A 26302-nucleotide genomic window follows, 5' to 3' on the forward strand; every position below is an offset into this window, starting at 1 on the left:
ATAATTCTCAAAATAAGATTGTGAATCAAAAAAAATGTAGAGTAGGTGATTGTGAAATTCAAATAAAATAACTACATACCTTTAAGTTTCAAGGTTTTTCTACCACGATCTCACTCTAAATCTTGTTCTACTATGCACATGAAGTATGACCATTTGAAAATTTAATGAAAAATACAACTACTTACCTCAAAAGATGAATATGTTCATTGAGCTTCGAGAGTAACTACACAAAAATAATATAAGGAAAATTGTTTCATGCGGGCTGGACCGATTTCTACATAGGCAGTCCAGAAAGTGTAAAGCATCCATCTTAAAGATGGATGCACGTAGGTGTTCCATCTAAAAACAATGGAAACTAGTGGTCCAAATGTTTTCTTATTAGAATTATTATTTATAATTTTTAAAATTTATTTAGTTTTTCATATTCATGATCCCCATGTTAGAGATCATGTGTCCTTAAAAATTAAGTCTTAAAATCCCTCTCAAAAATAGATTTATTAAGAGGCCCGCATTTCTACAAATGCGGGCTTGGCCGCATAGAAACTGGGTCCATAATATAATTACAAAAATATGAATATAGAGAACAATAAAAGTTAATACAAAAGCATAAAAATAAAAAATTAATAAGAAAATTATAGGAAACTGTAGTCAAATAATATAAAATGATATATTAATGAGATAAGTAGAAAATATCAACAATGGTATGTAAATCTACTCTACATATATGAGTGATCAGAGATGCTTTCACTCTAGAATTCTTGGATTCTTATCTCCATTCATGCTTCACAATTCACACATAATGAAAGGCAAAGCTACTTCGCCCATAATTTCAATATATTATAAAAAAAAAGTTTATTTTATTCCCTTGGATAAAACAATTAGAAATTTTAGAAAAAAAATTTCCTTAAATTTGCTCTCTTTATGGGTATTCTTATGTGTCTATAGTTGTATCCTTTCGGAGTAATTTACTATATTCAATTATAGACATAAGATAAAGAAATGTGTCCTCTTTATCTAAAATGAGAAGGAAACCTTAATTGTGAATCTAGAAAAATCTTCCGCTAGCTTAAATCTATTTATTTTCATGATTTTTTTTTCATTTTTTTCTCTTTAATCTCACTCCCCACATTTTTTTTTTTTTTTTTTTAATGTCCTCTCCACATCTTTCTCCCTTTAAAGATAGGATTAGACACCTTAGATTTATCTCTTTTTATCTCTCTCTCCACGTGCTTTTTCGCTAAATGTTTTCTCCTTTTAAAGATAGGATTAGGCACCTTGGCCTTCTCTCTCTCCCACCCCTTTAAAAATAGAAAGCCATATTTTTCTCTCTCTTCCTAAATATGATAAGCATATTTCTCTCCTTCTCAATAATAATAATAATAATAATAATAATTAAAATAAAAAATAAAAACAACAACCACTCTATAAATACACACCACTTCGCCTACTAAAACCATCATCAAAACCCTCTTCAATTTCTATCAAACAAATCTCTACAAACTACGTCCACTGCCGCCATGGCCATGTCTTCAATAAACACCACATCCACCACCGCAATCAACGGCCCCAATTCCCTCATCTACCCCCTCGCCCTCATCACAGCTGTCCTCTTCCTCTACAAAGCAATCTTGAACCATCGTCGCCGCCCACGCTTGAACCTCCTCCCTGGCCCAAAACCATGGCCAATTATCGGAAACCTGGACCTCATCGGACCCCTCCCCCACCAATCGATCCACGGCTTATCTAAGCGATACGGGCCGTTGATGCAGCTGAAGTTCGGGTCTTATCCGGTTGTGGTCGCATCATCGGTGGAGATGGCAAAATCAACTTTGAAGACTAATGACAAGGTCTTTGCAACTAGGCCTAAAATGGCAGCTGGAAAGTATACAACTTATGATTATTCTGATATAACATGGGCTCCTTATGGTCCTTACTGGAGGCAAGCAAGGAAGATGTGTATACTGGAGTTGTTCTCTGCAAAGAAAGAGATTGGAGTCTTTGGAGTATATAAGGAAAGAAGAGTTGGGGGCCATGCTTAGAGGCCTCTGTCATCTGCAGGGGAGGCCTGTGGTCCTTAAGAATGAGCTCTCTACGGTGAGACTCTCTCTCTCTCTCTGTAGGGGAATGGAAGCCACAACGTGAATATGAGGTACAAGGTATAGGGGTGTTACCGCCGCTACCCCAAACTCTCATTTTGTTTTTATAAATTTAGTCTCTCTCTTTAGTCAGGTGCTTGTACTTTATTCCCGCAAGGACATGTTGTACATTTACTCCTAAAGTGAAATAAGTACTTAGATGTAGTTTTCATCGATCCACATGAGAATTACAGAATAAATTTAAAAAATATATAGATTTTAAGTTTTTAAACACTTCCATCTAATCTTTAAACAATTGGATAGTCTCTATTCAATATTGGAAAGCCTATTTTTTAGACATACAAAATGCATTGATTTTTTTATTTTCTTTTGGGCTCAGCTCTATTATTAAAAAGGTTACTTACATCCCCAAAATGTTGGGGGTAAAAGTACTTCTAAATTGAGTTTTATCCAAGGCAATGAATAAGAAAAATCTATAAATTCTAAATGTAGTGTAGAATCATTCACTTTTTACCCTCTCTAAGTTGTAATGACTTCTCCATTTTATGAATTACTCTCTCTCTCTCTCTCTCTCTCTCTCTCTCTCTCTCTCTCTCTCTCTCTCTACATGGCCTAACTGTAAAACATATTGATGATGAGCAGCTGAGCCTAAATGTCATGAGTAGGATGGTGTTGGACAAGAAGTCTTTAGAGGTAGATGAGAGTGGCAATGCAATAGTGAAGCCTGAGGAGTTCAAGAAAATGCTTGATGAGCTTTTCCTCCTAAGTGATGTCCTCCTCATTGGAGACCAAATCCCTTGGCTCAGTTTCCTTGACTTGGAAGGCTACATTGAGAGGATGAAGGCAGTTAGTAAGAAGTTTGATAGGTTTTTGGAGCATGTGTTGGATGAGCATCAAAATGCAAGGAAAGTTGAGGGGTTTGTGGCCAAGGACATGGTTGATGTCTTGCTCCAAGTGGCTGAAGATCCCAACCTTGAAGTCAAGCTCACTAGGAACAATGTCAAGGCCTTCACACAAGTTAGTGCTCTCTCTCTCTCTCTAGGTCAAGGCCTTCACACAATTTAGTGCTCTCTCTCTCTCTCTTAAAAGAGGAAGGTCAAGGCTTTCACACAATTTAATGCTCTCTCTCACACAAGCTCACTAAGACCATCTCTCTATCTCTATCTCTCTCTCTCTCAGACCAAATGTCGAACAATTAGTGTTCCTTCTTTCTCTCTCTCACTAAGGCCAAATGTAACATAATTTACTGCTCCCTCTCTCTCTAGCTTAATATGGCAATTTCTAAAGCCTTCATACTACCAAAATGATAGAGAATATTAAAAAATACATTACCAAAAAATCCCTTATTTTTTTGTTATTTTATATATTTTTTGAATTCTTTTAAAATAACTAGCCAACAACTTAAGCCAGCTATCCCGCGGACCGGCAGAGTTGTCGATTGCTGCTCTCCCATATTTTCACCGTTATAACGAGTGAAAACACGTCATACCAAACCTTAGTTTGAATCTCTGTATCTGTTAAAAAAAAAGCCCTCTCTCTCTCTCCACCAGGATACGGTGGAGGGCATACTTTTCGAGACTGTATAACAGTGAAAACCATGTTACCCAGACCTCAATTTGAGTATCTCTCTCTAACCCCTTTTTTCTCTCTCCTCCAGGACATGATCGCTGGAGGCACTGAGAGCCCAGCCATGATCGTCGAATGGGCCATCTCCGAGCTCCTGCGCCGCCCCGAAATTTTCGAAAGGGCCACTCAAGAGCTCGACCAAGTCATTGGCCGAACACGCTGGGTTGACGAGAAAGACATGCACCAACTCCCTTATGTGGCTGGCATTGTCAAGGAGACCATGCGACTCCACCCAGTCGCACCCATGCTCGTGCCTAGGGAAGCTCGTGAGAGCTGCACCATAGCTGGGTTTGATGTGCCCGTTGGGACGGGACCCGCATCCTAGTCAATGTGTGGACCATAGGACGGGACCCCAAGATATGGGACTCGCCTGATGAGTTCAGGCCCGAGAGGTTTCTACGCAGCCCGATCGACGTGAAGGGTCAGGATTTCGAGTTGTTGCCGTTCGGGTCCGGGAGGAGGATGTGCCCTGGTTACAATTTGGGCCTCAAGGTGATTCAGGTAGCAACATTCTTCAAATAACGTCATTAGTTCATCAAAGCAGTCATCGTTATAACAGAATAACAATGCTTGAATTTCCATGATCCATGTGATTATAGGAAGCAAATTTGTTTCACCTGGGCTGGACCACATTTATGCAAGAAGCGGTAGGTATAAAGCATCCACTAAAGATGGAGGTAAATAGGCTGTCCATCTAAAAACAATTGTAACTAACAGTCCAAATGTTTTTTAATATAATTATTATTTTAATTTTTTTTTTTTTTTTTTTTTTTTTTCATATTCACGATCGCCATGTTAAGGATTATATATATTCTCTAAAAATTGGGATCAAATTATATTTCAAAAAATATATTTATTGACAAGCTTGCATTTCTATAATATATGGGCTGGCCACATTGAAACCGTGTCCTTATAGAAAATATGTGATCTTAAGCGTTATCCCCATCCATTCGATTTGTCAAAGGTGATCGAGTGGGCCAACCACTTGGCGATATCACCACCGTCACCATTCTACAATCAATTGGACCGTGATAGAATGCTTGATCTTAAGATTCAAGATTCATCAATTGGACTATTATGATAGCCAATGCAACAGTGGTGACTGTTATAGCGGAATAGAGTTATTTGCACTTTTTAATTTCCCTATGTGGCCCTAGAAAATCACTGTTTTCACCATTATCATGGCATCAAGACCGTTATAACGTTATTTAACAATAATGGTTGTTTTTTGACAACTGTAATATCATCATCATCATAGTTTTTTTAAAAATAATTGAGATCGGCTACACAAATCTTAATATGTCATTCTGCTTTATTGACGGTTACAATATAAATGACGTTATTTGGAACGATGCAGGCGAGCTTGGCCAATTTGGTGCATGGGTTTGAGTGGGGTTTGCCTGAGGGAATGAAGAAAGAAGATTTGAACATGGCGGAGATATTTGGGTTGTCTACACCAAGGAAGGAGCCCCTTGTGGCTGTGATGAAACCAAGGCTAACCCCACAACTCTATGAGCAGCTTCACTAACAAAAATCTCTCTCTCTCTCTCTATCTCTGTTTTAGGGCTTGAGATAGAAGCTGGGCCGGTCCTTGTGTGGAGTTTTTAGTGTGGATGTGTGTGTTTTTGTGTGTTTGGGGGCTTAAATATACCCCTCCTATCTAACCCAGTTCTTGGGTTGGGGATCATGAATTATTTCACCTATAATGTAAAATAACTACATAAAAAAGTAAATACACCAGGAATTCCATAATTTATATGGTGCATTTTGTGCCCTCTCTATATAGTGCTCTATCTTGTTGTCAAGTATTATAATTTATTGGGTTATGTTAGGCTACTTTTATATATATATATATATATATGAGTATTTCTTAAGATACTCAGTATTATTTGACCCTTGATATCTTTACTCTACTATGTAGTAATTTTTTTGTCTAGAGATATTTTAAATAATTAAAATATAGTGCGGTAGAAATTTTTGATAGAAAAACAAACATTTATTAACTATAACGGATGATGACATCATCCACATAAAAGTGTGTATATGGAACAATGATTTATTCTTAACCCTTAGTAACATGCCATTAATTTTTTATAAACATATCTATCATGCCCCTCTTAATAAAAAAAGATATCCTTACTAAAAAAAAAATTTCCTTTTACAAAACAAAGGGTAACAAGTGTCAAGAAGTATTGAGTACATAACCCTAATTTATCATTCTTTAACCTCTGTCTCACACTATTCATAAATGCAGCATATGACCTGGATAGCACATTAATTATTTATTTGTGGTATAAAGATGTCACAATTGGTTTTGGCCATCAAATATGACATCAACTGAAAGTGTTTAGAGAAAGAACCTTTGAGATATTTGAAATCTTGTGACTAATGCAAAATTCACAAAAAAAAAAGAAAAAGAACATTTGAAAATGCTATGACAACTAATTAATAAGTCACATGATTGTTCCAATCAATGTTCTAGAACATAGATCGGTGGGATTGGATTATTCCCCCCTAGATCCATGTTGAATCACTGGATTGGATTGGAGACGCAAAAGGTTTGGATTTGTCCGAACAGTTGATCAAGAGAAATATAAAAAATAAATTAAATAAAATTAAAATAGAGATTTATGGGGCGATGATTTGTTAAAATAAATCGATTTCAACCAACTCCCATTCAAGTCGAAAATCGTCGGGTCTTAAAATGCTGGTTTCTATTGTTGATATTTGTTCAACTCGTACTCATAAAGTACAACAACACCTCAAAAATAGATATTATTGAAGGGAAAAATAAGTATGCGTCGTTTATTTTACCGTTATAACAAAAAAAACTAGAAAATATGTGGTATTTACAAAGCAAGACAAACCCCCTTGTATTTTTTTTCAACTTTGCTCTGGTTCGATGTGTCATTTTTGTATTTTGTTAACTTTCATGTTTGAAGTATCAAACCGCATTACAATTTTAAAGGTACACTTACACAAGCAATCCGATATTTCAAACATCAAATCGCGTATTGTCAAAAACAAATTTTATATTTCAAACATCAGATCTTGTATTATTATAAACAAATGTAAACAGACAACGGTCCGATATTTCAAACATTGAAACATTGGACCGCTTGGGGTAGGGCTTAAACGCAGACACACAAAGGAAAGAGGACCGAAGAAAAGTTAGAGGAGAGAGAGGATAAGTAAAAAGCCCTACACTCAATCTATAGGTATATTATTTTTTGACCGCCTGACATTCCGCCTTAAAGAGTCGAGCTGGTTTCAGAACTGTCTTATAAAATTTACCCTTCTGCCTCATTGATATGCAGCGATCTCATAAAATTCCAGTTGCACATATGTTTTAAAATAAATAAATACTCAAAACACCCCTAAAGTTTTTAAACTTGTTAGGTATTTTGCTCATTTTTATTTAATCTAATTATATTTTTTATATTTTTATTCTAGATTTTGATGTGGCCTACGACCTAGCGATAACAAATACTTACTTAAAAAAACAAGATATACATTTAATAACCTATAAAAGTGGAACAGAAAAAAACCAGGATAGACTTCTTCCTAGTTAAGAAGGAGATTGACCATCATGTAACGATTGTAAGGTTATCTCTGGAGAGAGTTTGACTACCCAACATAGACTCGTGGTCATGGACGTCTACATAAAAAGTAATGGGGGTCCAAGAACCAGGTGGTGGAATTTAAAAAATGAGCAAATATACTCATTTAGGGATAAATTAATTGAAGAAGAAAAATAGAACTCTGAACATGATGTCGTTGTAATATGGAATGACACGGCTAAATGTATCAAGAAAGTGGCAAAAGAAGTTTTAAGATAATCTAGATGGAAAAGAAACTTCAATAAGGAAACTTGGTGGTGGAATGATGAGATTCAAAGGACCATTAACAAAAAATGATCATTTATAAACCTTGACAATGTAATAGAAAATATCAAAACTTAGAAGAATATAAAAATGCTAAGAAAAATGTTAAACAAGTAGTAAGTAAAACTAAACTTAAAGCATATAACAATCTATACAATAAATTGGGATACAAGAGAAGATGAAAAATATATCTTTAAATTAGGAAAAATAAGAGAGCAAAAGTGTAGGGATCTAAACCATATTAAATGCATTAAAAGTGATGATCAAATGGTCTTGGTGAAAGATGATGAGGTAAACGAAAGATGGAGAGTCTGTTTTAAAAAATTATTAAATAACGAACACAATAAGAACACAGCGGTAGAAGGGATTATTGGTACAAGTGATGATGGAGGTCATAGATACATTCGTAGGATTAGAATGTTGGAAGTGAAAGAAGATGATATCCTAAATTGGAAATACTTTAGAACTAGATGATATCCTAATAGAGGTTTGGAAGTGCATGGGGAAAATTGGCATTGACTAGATGACGAAGATGTTCAACAGGGTGTTGAGAATAGAAGGGTGAGCAAAGTGAAGATATGCAATTGAAATTTTATATGATCGCCGCATACCAATGAGACAAAAGGACAAATTCTATAGGATAGCGGTGAGACTAGCATTGATTTATGAGGCGGAATGTTGGACGAACAAAAAACAATATACCCATAGAATGAGTATAGAGAAGATGATGATGATGTTGAGATGGATAAGTGGAAAGACAAGAAGAGATATAATTCGAAATGAATTTATTCAAAATAATTTAGGTGTGACATCAGTAGACGATAAAATGAGTTAGAGTATATTTAGATGGGCTGGGCATGTATGATGATGACCAAGTACAATACCTGCTAAGAGATACAAGTTAGTTCAAATGGGAAGATTGAAAAGGACAAGAGGTAGGGGCAAAATGACGTGGTTGAAAGTAGTTCGAAAAGATATGGAGATTTATGACACTACTGAAGATATGACTTTTAATATAACAAAATAGAGAACCAAGATTCATGTACTCATCCTTAATTAATTTGAAAAATGCTAAAATGACAACGATGATGACATTTTTAATAATTTTATAAGCTTTGAGAATAAGGATAGTGAAAATTTGAACTTACTAGGATCTATAAAAAGGAAAAAAATATAAAAAGAATAAAATTAAATTACAATAATTAGCGTACAAAAGTGAGTTATAAAAAAATGAATTGTATATTGTGAGATCGTTTATATTTAGTACAAAGAGGTCACTGTTACTTTAATCATTAGAGGTGAAATCTAATAGGTGAAAACATATCACATCGGCAGAGAAATTTTATTTTGGCGTTGCGCCCAAAACAATGACACATCATTAACCACCTGATTTCAAATCTAACGACAAATGAAAATTGTGACATTGAATGAAAAATAACGTCTCATTATATATGGAATATTTTCAAAAAAAAATTATAATTTCCAAAAAAGGCGCATTTTGTTTTTTTGTTAATTTCCCTTGAAAATTTGGACGAAACGTGAAGTACTTTCATGGAGCTTCTAAGTGGGAATATAATAAAATTTCAAAATTGAAAATTTCATCAAGATTATCTCTTTCATCGTAAACCGCTGCCCTCCTCAAAACCTTTCTATCTCTTCTTCGAAAAAGAACCTCTCTCTCTCTAAACCCTGACCTAAAGTAGTGGCAGCTCTCTCTCTCTTTCTTATTCAAATTTGTTCCGTCTCCCTCTACTAACGATTCAGCTTTTCTCCCTCTCTTTCTCTCTCTCTCTACCGATGCTTCTCCGGCGGGCGAACCCTCTAAAATCGAGTTTCTCTCTCTACAATAACAGCTATCACTGCGTGTCCTCTGCAACTTCTCATTCTCTCTCCACTACTTTTAATGGCTACCACTTTCTCTCTCTGCTTCGACATCCTACCCTCCACAATGCGACTCACTCTTCTCGAGCTTTCTCCACTGCAACAACGGGTGCCTCTCAGTCGGCCATGGATTGGAGGAATGGGCCACCCAGAGAAGCCATTTTGGTCGAAGGTTGTGATTATGAGCACTGGCTTGTGGTCATGGAGCCTCCTCAGGGCCATCCCCTTAGGGACCAGATCGTCGATACCTATGTTAAGATACTTGCTATGGTTTTAGGAAGGTTCTCTCTCTACATTAAGACACTTGCTATGGTTTTAGGATTGTTATCTCTCTCACTCTCTGCCTACATTAGGACTGTTGTTGTGGTTTTATTTTTTCTTAACATTGTTAGTCTCTCTCTCATGTGTGTATTTTGTATTGCTAATCATGGGAGTTCCTTTCCTTATTATTGTTATTGTTATTTTTATATACTTTACGCTCTCTCTCTCTCTCTCGTGTGAATTTTTTGCTGGTAATTGGTATTTCCTTTTTTCTTTTCTTTTTTGTAGCGGGTTTTTAAACTCTCTCATTATCGTTTAATTACAAACCTACAATAAAATGCATTTTTCATTAGTTCTGGACGAGTAGAAATTGAGTTTATGCCAATTGTTCTAATATTATGGTTTTCAATTTCGAATTTTCTCATCACATTTTTTTGTTTTTTGCTGGTTCTTTGTTTGTTATAGCGAGGAAGACGCCAAGAAAGCCATATATTCGGTATCGACTAAGTACTATTATGCATTTGGGTGCAAAGTCTCTAAGGAGATTTCCCATAAGATAAAAGGTGGGCTCTCTGGATTTTATCTTTTTACAGGAAGTTTGCTTCCTTTTCTATTCTCTGTTTCTTTTTTTTCTTTTTTTCTTATCTTCCTCTGAGAGTTGTGTATTTTTTTCCTTTTTTGAATGTTAACTCGTAACTTTCTATTGAGACTTGTGTATGTCTTTTCTCTCAGCTTTGCCAATGGTGAGATGGGTGTTGCCTGATTCATATTTACATATCAAGGAGAAGGATTATGGAGGTAATACCCCTCTCTCTCTGGCCCTCCTCCTCTCTGCCTGTGTGTGCGCGAGTGTGCAGGTGTGTGCATGTATGTGTGTGTGTGTATTAGTTCTTATCAATATTACTATGCCAGATTTGCTCCTGTTTGTGAAAGTGTTGCTTTTAAACTTGGGGCAATCTTATTGTGTAATTCATGCACACAAAAGGAGAACATTGCATACTAGAATTGGATTAATCAGTCAAATCATTTCTCACTCTGCTGATATCCATGAATAGCTATTTATCATGCGAAATTTCACCTGAAATTGGGTTTAGACTTTATGTTCTTCTTCTCGATCATAAGTTATTGTTTATTTGCATTTAAGGGAAAAAATATTCCAGATCGTTTAGATTAGCAACGTCAAAGACTTCAAATATTTAGGCCAAAGAAGACCACCAAATTAGGCTTCATTTTAAAATGGTGCACTTAATGCATTTCGTCCAATTTTGAATACCATGGCATTGGTGGTGAACCAGGTATGGTTGGCTGTACCCCATTCCCACTTTTCTCCATATACATGCAAAATCTACTTATTTATGGAATTTTGCATTACATTTGTGTGCAAGTATTCATGATTGCATTTCTTTGTGCATTGTATTGCTTTACAAATCATATACATTATAGAACACAAAACTGTGTATAGATCATGTACAGGCTCTAAGGCAAAGTGTGGGGCTGTTACAAGAATCATATAAATAATCTTCATTGATAAATGGAAAGTAGATGTAATTAGATATGTGTTCATACTCCCCCTCAAACTCAAGATGATCTGAAAGCAAATGTGGAGAGCTTGGACATAAACTAGAAGAATTGAGGTGCAAAATGAGTATTTGGAAAGAAGTTACGAGTTTTACAGCGAAAGTTATATAGGAAAGAGTAATTGTGTCTGCCTAGTTTTCTTGTTGTACAAAATGGCAGTCCATTTCATGAACTCTGGATTCTTGGACATGTAGATGGCACTTTGATTGTCTCATAACAATGGAGTAGGTTTGGTGATTTTTTTTTTTTTAAAAGAAAGGCTGACTAAAGTAGGTTTCGTGATATTTACTTCCAAATCTGCTAGCAACCAGCGAAACCACACAAGTTTAGTACTGGTCTGAGCCATGGAGCTATATTCCGCTTTAGTTGTTGATTGGGCAATATGCTTTTGCTTTTTGCTTTTTGTTTTTCTAGGAGAGAAGAGAGTCCCCTAGGAATATACAAAACCCTAAAGTAGATTTGCGGTCAATTGGATTTCCTGCAAAGTTTGTGTTAAGTTATGCCTTGAGTTTAAGTGAGGATAATGAGGAGAAGAATAGAGCTTGATTAAGGGTATCTTGGACATAACGAATAATTTTTAACATTGTGCCAGATGAATTGATCACGGTGCACTAAAAAATTGGCTGACTAGATTAACTACATAAGCTATGTTTGGTTGTGAAATTGCCAGAAAAATGAACTTTGCAACCAATTGTTTGTAGAATCGTGGGTCAGAAAGAAGGTCTCCATCGGGTTCGAAGCTTGACATTTAACTCTATAAGAATGTCAACTCTTTTGTATCTCCAAGCTTGAGAGGGGGCATATTTGAGTTGAGAGAGTACATTTTTTTTTTTGGTGAAGTTAACATATGAGAGAGTACATAGTTGTGAGGGGAGTAAGAAACTTCTAGCCAAGAAAATAGCACAGAAAACCAAAATATTTCATTTTAAAGATCGAGTTGAGTTAATCTTATGAATAGTACTCAATCATCACCATAGATAAAACACATCACCCACCCACATTGAATACAAAAGGTATGGATCATGATGACTTTCCAAAACCCCAGTTGAGACTACCAAACTTAGAAATTTCTCAAACCAAGTGAGGAGCTTGTTTGAGTACATAAAAGGGTCGGCGGACGCTGCATACTCTATTTTATGGATAGGTCACTCCAACGGTATTTTTATGTATACTTTTTTAGCAAGGTCACCATTAAGAAATGTGTTCTTGACATCCAGTTGATATGGGGGGCCACTATTGGACAGATGCCATAGAGATTATCGTTCAAACTGTAGTCATATGGGCTATTACAACAAATGTTTCGACAAAGTCGATCCCATATTGTTGATTCTACCCTTTTGCCACAAGCCTGGCTATACATCTTTTGTGGCTACCATCAACCTTTGTTTTGATCTTATACAACCATCAACATCTAACAACTTTCTTTCCTTTTGGAAGTGATGCAAGATCCCAAGCATGCATCTGATCAAGACCATTCAACTCTTTTGCCATTGCATGTTCCCATTTCAGGTTGATTTGTAGTTTCTTTGTAAGTTTGAGTTTCAAAATTGGAATAATCAAAAGCAAGAAAAGCTTGATGTTGGTGGAGGAAGGTTTTGTAATAAGCATTATGAGCATGAGAGATTGAAACACGAGTGCTTTGTTGAACAGTAGGAACTTGTACAAGATCAACAAGCGAGTTTGGCTGAGTAGGGCTCTTAGCATTAGCAGTTGGTCGATCTTCTCGAGTTTCTAGTGTAGGGATAAAGTGTGAGATTTCAGAGGCGGCTAGAACAGCATTAGGCAAAGGGACAAGGGATGAGAGGTCGGAGGATGAATATTCAGTTGTTTTGTCTAAAAAAAATGGGGTATGTTCGGAGAAGGTTACATTTTTTGAGACCCTAGTTTCTTCAAAAGTGGATCATAGAATATATACCCTTTCAAGATAATCCTAAAAATAATATTTAATAGCTTTGGCAGACAATTTCCTACTCATATTCAAGAATGAACACAACGCTAGTGCAACCAAAACTTCTTAGAAGAGACTAATTTGGCTGCCTAGTGAAGAGTTTCTCAAATGTCGGATGCCCAGATAGAAAGGATGATGGCATAATGTTAACAAGATAGACCGCAATACTAACAACTCTTTTCTACTGGATTTTGGGAACATAAGTGGATAAAAGAAGTCTCCTCTCGGTTTTTAAAATATGGCAATATTTGCATTTTGCAATACCATTTGGTTTAGGAGTGTATGGTTGGTTTTTTTCTCTTAGATATTTTTGTCCCAAAGGAATTTTTGAAGTATCCCACTTGTATTTTCTCCTCCAAAATCAGAATGTGAGGCCTTAATTTTAGTTGAAAATTTGCTTTCCATATAAGAATGGAATTAGGTGAATATTTTGGAAGGCTCAATGCGGCTGTTCATGAAATAAGACCCGTATGTACCTTGTGTAATCATCAATGAAGATTACAAAATAGTGTGCTCCTCCATTCAAATGAGAGGAGTAGGTCTACCATTAGAAAATAGAAAATTTAATCGAGAACTAGAGATATGACCAGGCGCTGATGCTAAACGGATGTGACATTAGTGGAAGAGACATCACAAACTGAAGTGGAAGGTGACATTTGGAGCTAGTCTAGGTAGTAAAGATCGCCATCTTTGCGCTTAGTTTTGATTAGCTTCCTTGACAGTTGATTTTGTATACAAGAAGTAGAAGTAGAACTAAGAAAGTAGAACATAATAGTTGGAGTGAGTAATTTGTTCAACAAAGAGAGGTTTCATTGTTATGGAAGGAACACTCAATTTTCGAGAGGGATCAAAATTATGTGAGATAGAACCTATTTTAGAAATTTGCATAATGGCTTCATCAACAGTACGAATAGTGTCAGAAAAATAGTTACAGTCAGTCAATATCGACTCATTAGATGTTATATATCAAGAAGCTCCTGAGTCAATCAACGAAGAAGTTGGGTTACTTGAAAAGGCGGTGGATGATGCAAAAGACACCGAGTTGAGAGAGAATGGAACGAAGTTGCTTAATCGCAAGGGTGACTGTCAATGGGATAATTGTAGACGAGGTTGAAGAACATGCATCCAAGGATTGACTTGTCTCTATAGCAACTATGACGAAATGTTTTTTCTTCTTTGGACATGTGAACTTCATATGTCCATACTCCTTACAATAATTATACCTGATGGTTGACATATTATGTCGAGATACGAAGGAAAAAGGGGTTTTAAAATTTTTGCGCCCTCTGGGACTATTTGTAACAAACATTGTTTCTCCTTTGAAAGCAGTAGTCACTAGTTCGAAATTTGATCGTGGTTTCTTCAGCCATCAATTCAGAAAGGGCTTGAGTTAGATAGGGGAGAAAATGTCTTTGCGATATGGTGTTTCCTACAAAATCAAACTCAAGACAGAGTGCCATTAAAACATTCTATAACTCAAAACTCATTCCTTGATTTTTTAATAATTTCTGCACTCGAACCATCACGAATTTCATGTTCGATAAGCATTAGAGCATCTTGGAGCTCCTTCATGGATGAGTAGATGTGTTGAATAGACCGATCTCCATGTCAGATGTCTTGTACTAACTGATATTTTCTTTCCCAAGTTAGTTTGATGGTAGATTTCTTCGAGGAAGACCTATGCTTAACAAGCAGTTTTGAAACCTCTCAGATTAACCCCTATACTGCTTTCAACTGATCCATTAGGCATGCTACAGTTATTGCATTAGTGGTTCCCCACTCTCCTAGCTTGTTAGGGTTAGTTGGTCTTTTTTTAGTGCCATCAATGTACCTAGGAAGCCTTTTACACAGGAACATCTGAAAGGATTCTGATTTTTCCATAGAAAGAGAAGTATAGAGAAAGAATTTCGAGGCCTTTACGAAAACGAACAAACTCAGTTATGAGGGGCAAAGGTGGTTCCATGGGTGGAGGAAAGTGGATTCGAGGTATAAATAACAGCTTTGAATACAAGCAGTTTCGTGTCAACAAGAGTGGTATACCGGTGCACATAAACGATTTTCAGGCAAGCTGGCAAAGGGACACGAAAAATGACTCTATAAGAAGAAACCGTGGCTGGAAGGGAGATCAAAACAGCATGACTTCGCAAGATCAAAGTGATTGTCTGCTTCGCTTGTGATTGATTGTATCTGGAGGTTCGCTTGTGGTCAGTTATATTTGGAGGTTTTAATGAAAGTTTTTATGGACAAGCGAGGTTTTCAATTTGGGTTTTGCAAGAAGGGATGGGAACAAAAAATGAATTGGTGCTCTTGAATTGTGCAGAGAAGAAAGTAGAATAAAAACGTTGAATGATGGTTCAGAAGCAATAAAATAGCGCTAAAACGAGCAATTAGTGTTAAAGATTCTAACCTTGATGTTTTCTCGTACACCTTCTGTCTCGAATCGGAATACTACAACGGGCTTTCTTTCTCTAAAAGTTTTCTTTTGTTCCACACCTTCTCTCTATATTCCCAGATCTGTGACATTTTTGAGATCACAACAAGCTTTCTCTCTCTGCAGCTGTTCCTTCCATGAACTGTACAGCACCTGGTTTGGCAACTTGATGATGGATCTGAGCAGAGCAGCCTGAGCATATTGATCCTTCTCCACAACAACCTAGATCGTGGGACCATTAGAGAACAGATGGATCGACAATTCACTGTGATGGTTTTAAAAAACAGGGAAGTTTTGGGGTTTCAGCTGTGATGGTTTGGGCGCCCTACTTAGTGGCTTAGTATCCGTTAACTTAGGTGCTTCCATGCCAGCATTGGAATAAAAAACGTTGAATGATGGTTTAGAAAAGGAAGAATATAATAGCGCTAAAAAGAGCAATTAGTGTTAAAGATTCTAACCTTGACGTTTTCTCGTACACCTTCTGTCTTGAATCGGAATACTACAACAGGCTCTCTTTCTCTAAAAGTTTTCTCTGGTTCCACACCTTCTCTCTATATTCCCAGATCTGTGACATTTTTGAGATCACAACAAGCTTTCTCTCTGTGCAGCTGTTCCTTCCATGAACTGTACAGCACCTGGTTTGGCAACTTGATGGATCTGAGCAGAGAGGCCTGAGCATATTGATCCTTCACCACAACAACCTAGATCGTGGGACCATTAGAGAACAGATGGATCGACAATTCACTGTGATGGTTTTAAAAAACAGGGACGTTTTGGGGTTTTATCTGTGATGGTTTGGGCGCCCTACTTAGTGGCTTAGTATCCGTTAACTTAAGGTGCTTCCATGCCAGCATTGGATATGAAGGCCAAGGTCAATGTCTTGAGTAAGTGGGTTTCATGCGTACATTGTGAGGTCCTTCTCATAGAGTTGTGTATAACATGCCTTTGACAGATGTACACAATTTTTATCTTACATGGACATCATTTAACAGTGTTATACATGGAATGATTCTATTTGAATGGAGAATAAAAAGATGGGGACTGAATAGAAAAATATGATCTTTCCACTGAGCTAGTAGTGTCGTTCTCATGCTTGGGGCATGTCAAAAAGTTATTAAAATAGTGGGTTGTTCTTTTTGTGAACGTGCTCTTGAAAGAAGTGGTGCCAACAATCAATTGCAATCTATAACATGATCAAGACCTGATATAGCTCAAGTTTTATGTAGAGAAGGCATCTCAGCTCATGAAGATTTGGAGCTTCTATTAGCAAAGCACTCTCAAGCACACACAAAATAAGTTATAGCCATACTGGTAATCAGTTGAAAAAAGGGACACGATCTAGTGAAGTTTCAGGCGAGACTCTACTTTACAAAACGACTGCCATACCCCCATATTTTTTTTCTTTGGCCTGGCAATCTTCTCCTGCTTGTCGATTCTTGGGTGTATTTTAATCCAAAAATTGGTGCACCAAGTTCACTGTGCAACTCTGATGCTTATCCAGTTGGTAAGATTTAAATGCTTGTATAAATGCTTTACATGGAGTATGGGGACCATTTGCATAACTGAAATGGTATACATGGGCTTTTCTTTCCTTTTGCTACTTGTCAGCCTAGATTTTTATTCATTATTTATTGCAATTTATTTGATACTTGAGGTCATATATGGGGGAGATCTGGTGTTCGTATGTGTAGAATTGCTCTGGTATAATCTCTCGATTTCCATCCATTATTCAATGCAATTTACTTGGTACTCAAGGCCATATTCGGAAGCGATTTGTTTGTAGTGTCTGTAACAAGGTTCTGGTGTTTCCTCCTTTGACAAGTAAGATGGTTCTGGTAGCCACAACTATTTTCTTGAATATGGAGGTGAGTGCATTTTGTTTTGTTGGACTATAAGATTAGATGATGCAAATTCCCATTTAACAGTGTTATACATGGAATGATTTTATTTGAATGGAGAATAAAAAGATGTAGAAAAATATGATCTTTCCACTGAGCTAGTAGTGTTGTTCTCATGCTTGGGGCATGTCAACAAGTGATTAAAATAATGGGTTGTTCTTTTTGTGAACGTTCTCTTGAAAGAAGCGGTGCCAACAATCAATTGTAATCTATAACACGATCAAGAACTGATTTAGCTCAAGTTTTATGTAGAGAAGGCATCTCAGCTCATGAAGATTTGGGGCTTCTATTAGAAAAGCACTCTCAAGCACACACAAAATAAGTTATAGCCATACTGGTGCTCAGTTGAAAAAAGGGACACGATCTAGTGAAGTTTCAGGCAAGACTCTACTTTACAAAACAACTGCCATACCCCCATATTTTTTTTCTTTGGCCTGGCAATCTTCTTCTGCTTGTCGATTCTTAGGTGTATTTTAATCCAAAAATTGGTGCACCAAGTTCACTGTGCTACTCTGATACTCATCCAGTTGGTAAGATTTAAATGCTTGTATAAATGCTTTACATGGAGTAAGGGGACCATTTGCATAACAAAAATGGTACACATGGGCTTTTCTTTCCTTTTGCTACTTGTCAGCCTAGATTTTTATTCATTATTTATTGCAATTAACTTGATACTTGAGGTCATATTGGGGGGAGATCTGGTGATCGTATGTAGGATTGCTCTGGTATAATCTCTCGGTTTCCATTATTCAATGCAATTTACTTGGTACTCAAGGCCATATTCGGAAGCGATTTGTTTGTAGTGTCTGTAACAATGTTCTGGTGTTTCCTCCTTTGACAAGTAAGATGGTTCTGGTAGCCACAACTATTTTCTTGAATATGGAGGTGAGTGCATTTTGTTTTGTTGGACTATAAGATTAGAAGATGCAAATTCCCAGCATATAGTATTTGTTAAATAGGAGAAACCTCTAGAAAGTGAGATGAACTGGAAATATATGAATGCATTAGAAGCTTTACTCAACGCAAAGAGGTGAAGAGGTTTTGCCAACTTCGGTTTCTATCACATGCGCCACTTTCTAGTTCTTAAAAATGATTGGAAGTTTGAAACATACCATGCTGGAATACATGATTATAAAGCATCACTTGTCTTTTTTTCAGGCTTTTTCCCCAGTAGTGTGTTGAGTGTTGGGTGGAACGTAAATCCAAGAATATCTACTTTCCGTTTATCTAGGAATGTGGATTATTTATATTATTTTTGTAATAGTCTTGCAGCTTGCTTTACAGCTTATACATGATCTGTACAGGGCTTGGTATTCTATAAATGTATATTCTTGTAAAATAATATCTTGGATACTTTCACATGGTATCAGAGCAATAAAATCTTGGATACTTTCACATGGTATCAGAGCCAGTCGTCCCAAACCATCAAAGCCGAAGCCTCCAATACACCTTGCTCTTTCAAACCATCATAGTTTCACATGGTATCAGAACCAGACGACCCAAACCATCAAAGTCGAAGCCTCCAATACACCTTGCTCTTTCAAACCATCGCAGTTGATCACCAAATCATCTGTTCTCTGACCATTCCACGATCTATCTCATTGCTTTTCTGCTGTTTGTTGCTTTGCTGCTGATCTAGTTCGTTGCTTTGCTGCTGAGACCTTGTTAACGTTAGGCCCTCCCAGAGTTTTAGTGCTCTTAGTCCCATTATCAAAGCTTAATATGGCTTGTATTAGGTGGAATTCTATAGAGCATTCATTAACAATGGGCCGGCTGGGGAGTTTAGTGGAGGGGAAGGAAGGAGGCGAGTGTTTGCAAATTTCAATCACTTCAAGCAAAGTGCTATACTGCCTTTTCACAATTGGTGGGACATTCGATCAAGGGAAGCCTCTGTATAAGATTCGTGGGAAGATGTTATATAGTTAAGATCTTTAGTCTTAAATTTCGTCGGTCAAGGATCGATCAGCTCATACTACTATGCTCAGATTCAACATCAGATCCCCAAACTAGCTCATGTACCCTCTTATCCCCTTTTCTTCTCTATGAGAAGACCTGTCTAAACCTTTTTGTCTCGGTCTAAAACTTGCCTAATTGCTGTTTTGGAAGGCACTCTTCTCTCTAGACATAGACAATCAAACATTACCATCAAACAAATTAGGCAATAAAATATCAACTAGTACAAGAAATTTGCTCATGTAGACAAGGAGATCAGTTTTTCATGGATGAGTATAGTTCTACTCATCCATGAAAGACCTTTGGGATGCTAGAGCACTCATGGCACCTACAATCGGTGATGACACAAGTGCAGAAATTATTTAAAAATTAGGGGATGAGTTTCGAATTACAATTTTTTTTAAATTGTAGTTCGACATGTGTTTGAGAGTACATGAACTGCCATATTTCACATTTCCCCTCTATAACTCAGGCTCTTTTTGAGTTGACAGCGGAAGAAACCAAGACCAAATCTCTTGCTAATGCTTTCAATGGATAAATCTTTTTTGCTTTGACTAGACCCATGGGGCGCAAAGATTTTCAAACCCCTTTCTCCTCTTTACCTCGACAGAATATGTCGGACATCTAGTGTAATTATTGTAGAGAGTTTGGCCATATGTTCACACGTCCAAACAAGAAAAAAACCTTTTGTCGTAACTGTAACAGAGACAAGTCAACCCTTGGAGGGATGTTCTTCAACCTCATCTCCACTATCTTGTTACTCGTCACCCTTGCAATTGAGCAGCTTCAGTCCATGCTTTCTTAGTCCTAGTTGTCCTCTATGTCATCCATCGCCTTTTCAAATGATCTCTTTTGTACTTCTTGGTCCTGTCAACCGTCACCCTTACAATTGAGCAGCTTCAGTCCATGCTTTCTCAGTCCTAGTTGTCATGTGTGTCATCCATCACCTTTTCAAGTAACCATGTTTTACCTCTTGGTTGATTGACTTAGGAGCTTCTCGTTACATGATAGATAATGAGTTGATCTTGACCGACTATAATTATTTTTCTGATGCTATTTGTACTGCTTAGAGAGCCACTCAATTTTATTCTTATGTGGAAAGCCTATTTTTTAGTAAAATTAAGACCTTGCATTCTGATATGGAGGAGAATACATAAGTGGTATACTTCAAAGATTCCTTTTGGCCTAAAATATGCAACATCAAAAAACCTATCCTTACACTCTTGAGCAAAGACGTATTGTTGAACGTAGAAATTGCCATATTTTAAAAACCATGAGTGCAACTTCTATTCCCAAAATTAACTTGGTAGAATCTGTTCGTATTGGGTCTATCTTGTTAATATTATGGCATCATCCATTCTGTCAGGGCATTCCCCCTTTGGGAAACCTTTACTAGGCAGCTAAATTACTCCCTTCTTAGAACTTTTAGTTGCACTTGCTTTGTGTTAATACTTGAATTCGAGCAAGACAAATTGTTTGCCAAAGTTGTTACATGTTGTTTTTTGAGGTTATCCTGATCACTAAGAAGCAATGATTTAAAAAATGTCGGGTCGGCATGGAATCGCTCGGTCTGACTCGGGAATCGGTCACCCCATGCTGATTCTGTCAATATATAAAAAATCGTCCGGGTCTAGAAGAGAACCGGCGATTTGCTATAGTAAAAATGCCATTTGGCTACAGTAAAAACGTCGATTCACCTATCCGGACCGGTTCTTGACCGGCTTATTGTTTTTGCATGTGTTGTTTTGCTGGTTCACTATTTTTTTTGCACTGTAAAATGGCGATCTGAGCTGTCGATTCACCGATCCGAACTGATTTTGCAATGCTCAATCCTAGTCACCGATCTGTTTTTTAAATCATTGCTAAAAAGGATATAGGTGCTATGATCCACTCTTAAAGAATTATGAGTCTCAAGAAATGTAACCTTCTCCAAACATATCCCGTTCTTTTAGATAAAATAGCTAAATATTCCTCTGACCTCTTAATTCTTGTCCCTTTCTCTAATGATGTTCCAGCTGCGTTTGAAATCTCATACTTTACCCTCATACTAGAAACTCAAAAAGAGTAACCAATTACTACTGCAAAGAACTCTAATCTGACAAACTCGCTCCATGATCTTGTACAAGGGCCCACTATCCAACAAAGAACTTGTGTTTCGACTTCCCTTGCTCGTTTTATTGATTACAAAACCTTCCTTCACCAACATCAAGCTTTTTTTGCTTCTATTCATTCCAATTACGAGCATCAGACTTACAAAAAAACTGCAAATCAGTGAATGGGAACAACCAATGGTAGAAGAATTGATTGCTCTTGATCGGATGCATGTTTGGGATGTTGTACCACTCCCAAAAGGAAAGGAAGCAATTGGATGTTGACGAGTATATAAGATCAAAACAAAAGTTGATGGTAGCCTTGAGAGATATAAAGTCAGGCTTATGGACTTACAATCAGCAATCTTGGATCGAATTTATTGGCTCTAGTAGCCCATATAAGTACAGTTCCAACCTTAATCTCTATGGCATCTGTTCGACAGTGGCCCCTATATCAGTTAGATGTCAAGAATGCATTTCTTAATGGTGAACTTGCTAAATAATTTAAAATGAAATTAACCTTTGGAGTTACCGATCCAAAAAATAGAGTGTGCGGACTTTGTCAAGCCCTATATGGACTCAAACAAGCTCCTCGTGCTTGGTTTGAGAAATTTTGAAGTATGGTAGTATCAGCTGGGTTTTGGCAAAGTCATCATGATTTAGCCCTATTTATATCTAAAACGTTGGAAAGACGAGCCATTTTGTTACTTTATTTGGATGGCATGATTATCTATGGTGATAATTTGGGTATTATTTATAAGATTAAACAAAACCTCAACCAGATCTCTAAAATGAAAGATTTGGGATTTCTGCGCTATTTTCTTGCGCTAGAAGTTTCTTACTTCTCATAGACATATACTTTGTCAACTCCAATATTTCTGCGCTATTTTTTCTCAAGCTCGGCTTGCTAACGATACAAAAAGAGTTGTCAATCCAACATAGTTAAATGTAACGCTTCGAGCTAGTGATGGAGAACTTCTTTTTGACCCAACATTTTTCAGACGATTGGTTGGGAAGTTTGATTTAGCTAACAATTTCACGGCCATACATAGCTTGTATAGTTCATTTGATCAGCACAATGTTAAAAATCATTGGTTGCATGTCCGAGATGCCCCTAATCAAGCTCAGTTCTGCTCCTAATCGCCCTTAATGCGACTCAGGGCATACCTTGACTCAGATTTTACAGGAGATCGAACTGGCTGCAAATCTACTTTAGGGTTCTGTATAGTCCCTATGGGACTCTCTTTTCTTCTGGAAAAGCAAAAAGCAAATGCCTATTGCCCAATCAAGAACTGAAGCAGAATATGGCTCAGACCACCAGTGAAATTTCACTATTTGCTAGCAAATTTGGAAGTAAACATCACCAAACCGACTCCATTGTTTTGTGCCAATCAAAGTGCCATTTATATTTCCAAGAATCACGAGTTCTATGAACACAAGAAACACCAGAAGCATATTGAAGTTGATTGTTGTATTGTACGACAAGAATCCCTAGAAGACACAATTGCTCTTCCCTATCCAACTTCCTTTATACGACTTGTTGGCTTCTTCACCAATACTCGTTTCGTACCTCAATTCTTTTGGTTTACGTTCGAACTCTCCATACTTTCTTTTAGACCATCTCGATGTTGAGGCGGAGTATGAATGTATATCCAAGTATGTCTACTTTGCATTTATTTAGGGATGTGGATTATTTGTGTGATCCTTGTAATAGCCTCACAGCATGTACATGGATTTGTATTCTATAAATGTATATCCTTATAAAGCAATGCAACATACAGAGAAATACAATCTTGGATATCTTGGTGCCTCTTGTGGAGCTCAGGCACCCAATCTTGATATACAAAGTTATGCTGATGAATTGTTTTCTTATTTTTCCTTTTTTTCCCCTTGGTAGCTGGTTTTGAGATGGACAGGTTCGTTACATTACTAGACCAAACGGTCGATATCCCTATATTCATTTTCAAGTTCATGAACATGACTATAAAAAATTCTCTTGAACTTTAGTTCTATTGTACACATTGACACATTTGGAATCCTTTGTGTGTGTGTGTGTTCGTGCATGTGCTGATAGTTTCCATTATTGTTTTGTTGAATCCAGGAGAGCCTCTCTGTGTGGGTGTGTTTGTCTGTTTAAAAAAAAGGGTCCGCCCAACACCTAGGTGCCCAAGGGGCCCTTGGCCGCATGCTTAAGCCTAGGTGTCCCTCCCTGGGTGCTCGCCTAGGGTTGTGGGCCCTTTTTTATTTTTAAAGTAGCCCCTACGGGCATTTTGTGTAATTTGGACCCTGAATTTGGTTTAAGAGAGTATTGTGGTTTATTTTGAACCCTTGGAAGTTAAAAAAAGCACCCTCTATAAGCCCTACATCAATTGATTATATATAAAAAAAATTCATCCATATTTTAATTACATCAGTTTATTGGATAAATAAAGATGTCTTCTCTCTTCTTTTGTATTTCATCTGTATTACACCATCTTGGTTTGAACATTTGGATTTTGGAGTTTTTGCCTTTTTGGACTATTGGTTTAATAATTTTGTAAATTTGTTGAAAACTTGGAGTCCATGTGATTATGGAATATGGAGAGTTGGAGACTAATATAGTAATACATTATGGACTTTTTAAAGTTTTTTGCACTAAATTTTCTATGAAGTTTTGCACATGTTTATTCTTATCATGCGATATGTTTGTATGAAAAACGTTACTTACAATATATATAAGTGCAAAAAATTTCAAAACAAACACACACACACATGCACGCACGCACGCACGCACGCACACACACACACACACACACTGGAAAAATAAGGTTGGAAATAGAGTTTATATAAGGTTGCACCTCGAAAATCCACACACACACACATTGGAAAAATAAGGTTGGAAATAGAGTTTATATAAGGTTGCACCTCAAAAATCCATTGGAAAAATATTGTTTTAATGTTGAAAAAACCTCTAATTGATCATCTCAACGTCAACATGTATGAATATGAAAAATAAAAAGATTTTGAGTCCTAGAAATAGTGCACTTGCAACGCATTGTCTAAACCGTCCATTTTCAAGATTTCCATATGTTTATAGATCTACTTCATTTGAACTATTTGGGAGTTTAAAATTTTATAATTAGAGTTGGAAATAGAGTTTCAGGCAGTGATTTAAAAATTGACAAGTCACAACGGACTCGCCCGAGTTAACACGTGGCAAAGTACCATAGTTCACACGTGGAAGACTATCGTCACCCACTGGGCGCGCCTGGATGGCAACCTCGGGCACACGTGCGCAAACCTTAAGGAACTTACAAAGCAATTTATAGAAGCGAAACTAAAACTACTGTTGGATGTGGGATAATTCGGAGTGGTTATCACTTCCACGTTAACCCTTCACGTCTCAAGTTCGATTCCGCCTGGACACATTTTATTTTATTTTTGTTGACTATAAAAATAAGCAAAAATTAATTTTTTTTTAAAAAAAATTATTTTTTTGAAATCTCTCTTTCTAATAACAATCTTTTTTACTAAATTTATTCTAGCAATCTAAAAAAAAAATTTTTTTTAAAGAAATTTATTCCATTTGAAATCTCTCTTTCTATTAACAATCTCTTTTACTAAATTTATTCCAGAAATCTAAAAAATTAAAATTTTGAAAAATTAAAGTGTTCTTTCGAAAATTGGTATGCATTCTAATAATTTCTAACCATATTTTTATTTTATTTATTAATTTTTGCATTATAAATCATGTAATTTATTATCTTTCTTACAGTTCTCAATAATACATTTTAAATTAGATCGTATTACAAACTATTTTAGATTTGTTATTATTTGTATAATAAAATAATTATAAAATTTAAACCAACAATTTTAATTTCAGCATATAACATTATAGTTAGTTAGGTTGTAATAAATTTGGATTGTAGTTAGTTAGTTTGTAATAATTTGGGTATTTTTAGGGGATTAGGGCTTTCCGCCAATTTGAGATTTTGATGGCCCTTTTTTATCGATTAAATCTACTCTTTATAATAGTCCATATATAATTATATATTTTATCCATGATAATTATATGATTTTTCTTATGTGTGATGTAAATTTAATGGTTAACATAAGTTTATACAGAGAAAAAACATATCAATATTCACAAATTGATGTAAAAAGTGAAAGTTAACAATGGAGTACTATCATTATTATTGGATTCCTAAAAAACAACATTTATAATTAATTTTAATAATTTTTTTGGATTTTTTTAGTGCTTAATCTGACCGAGTTGGCCGATTCCCCATCCGAATCGCCAATTCACCGATCCGGCTGGGTTTTTGAAGTGCCCAACCCGGGGCACCAATCCGTTTTTTAAATCATTGGTTTCAGGCAATTCTAAGAATTTTTTACACCAAAACTACTTCTTATGATAAAATTTGGAGGTGCACCTTAATTGGGTTGTTTAAGGTTGCAACCTTATGCAAACCGCACCACACACACACACACACACACACACACACACACACACACACACATATATATATATATGGAAAATGCAGAGATTAGCCCACTAGCTCATATGAACATATGAGCCCAGCGGCCCAGATTAAATTTGGGACGCTCACGACCTTATTTCGTATTTAAATTTCAAGTTGTTTTCTACAAATCCAAATAACTTGAAATTTTAGGCGT

At 36.4% G+C, this 26302-nt stretch overlaps 1 protein-coding gene and 1 pseudogene across 5 annotated transcripts in view; both read left to right on the forward strand.

The window, feature by feature from the left end:
- Window positions 1-1141: 1141 nt before the first annotated feature.
- On the forward strand, window positions 1142-5501 carry LOC18439482 (trimethyltridecatetraene synthase-like; annotated as a pseudogene). The gene is made up of 5 exons (XR_016053705.1): window positions 1142-2094; window positions 2739-3113; window positions 3754-4223; window positions 4322-4399; window positions 5080-5501. The product of XR_016053705.1 is annotated as a trimethyltridecatetraene synthase-like (transcript).
- A 3705-nt stretch (window positions 5502-9206) lies between these two features.
- Window positions 9207-26302, forward strand: part of LOC105421055 (plastid developmental protein DAG) — a 19579-nt gene continuing 2483 nt past the window's right edge. For 2 of the 4 annotated variants that reach the window (XR_016053706.1, XM_011627018.3), the window contains exons 1-3: window positions 9207-9768; window positions 10214-10311; window positions 10481-10546. Coding sequence is in view for 3 of the 4 variants with exons in the window: in XM_011627018.3 (XP_011625320.1) it covers window positions 9404-9768; window positions 10214-10311; window positions 10481-10546 (529 nt within the window). In the remaining variant the exon portion in view is untranslated. Of the gene's footprint in view, window positions 9769-10213; window positions 10312-10480; window positions 10547-15831; window positions 15985-16313; window positions 16760-26302 lie in introns of those variants that run through there. The other 2 variants (XM_020670481.2, XM_020670480.2) reach the window with 2 other exon arrangements.

The sequence above is a fragment of the Amborella trichopoda genome, chromosome 4 (genome assembly GCF_054954075.1).
Source record: "Amborella trichopoda isolate Santa Cruz 75 chromosome 4, AtrichopodaSantaCruz75HAP2 v2.0, whole genome shotgun sequence".
In the NCBI taxonomy this organism is placed as follows: domain Eukaryota; kingdom Viridiplantae; phylum Streptophyta; class Magnoliopsida; order Amborellales; family Amborellaceae; genus Amborella; species Amborella trichopoda.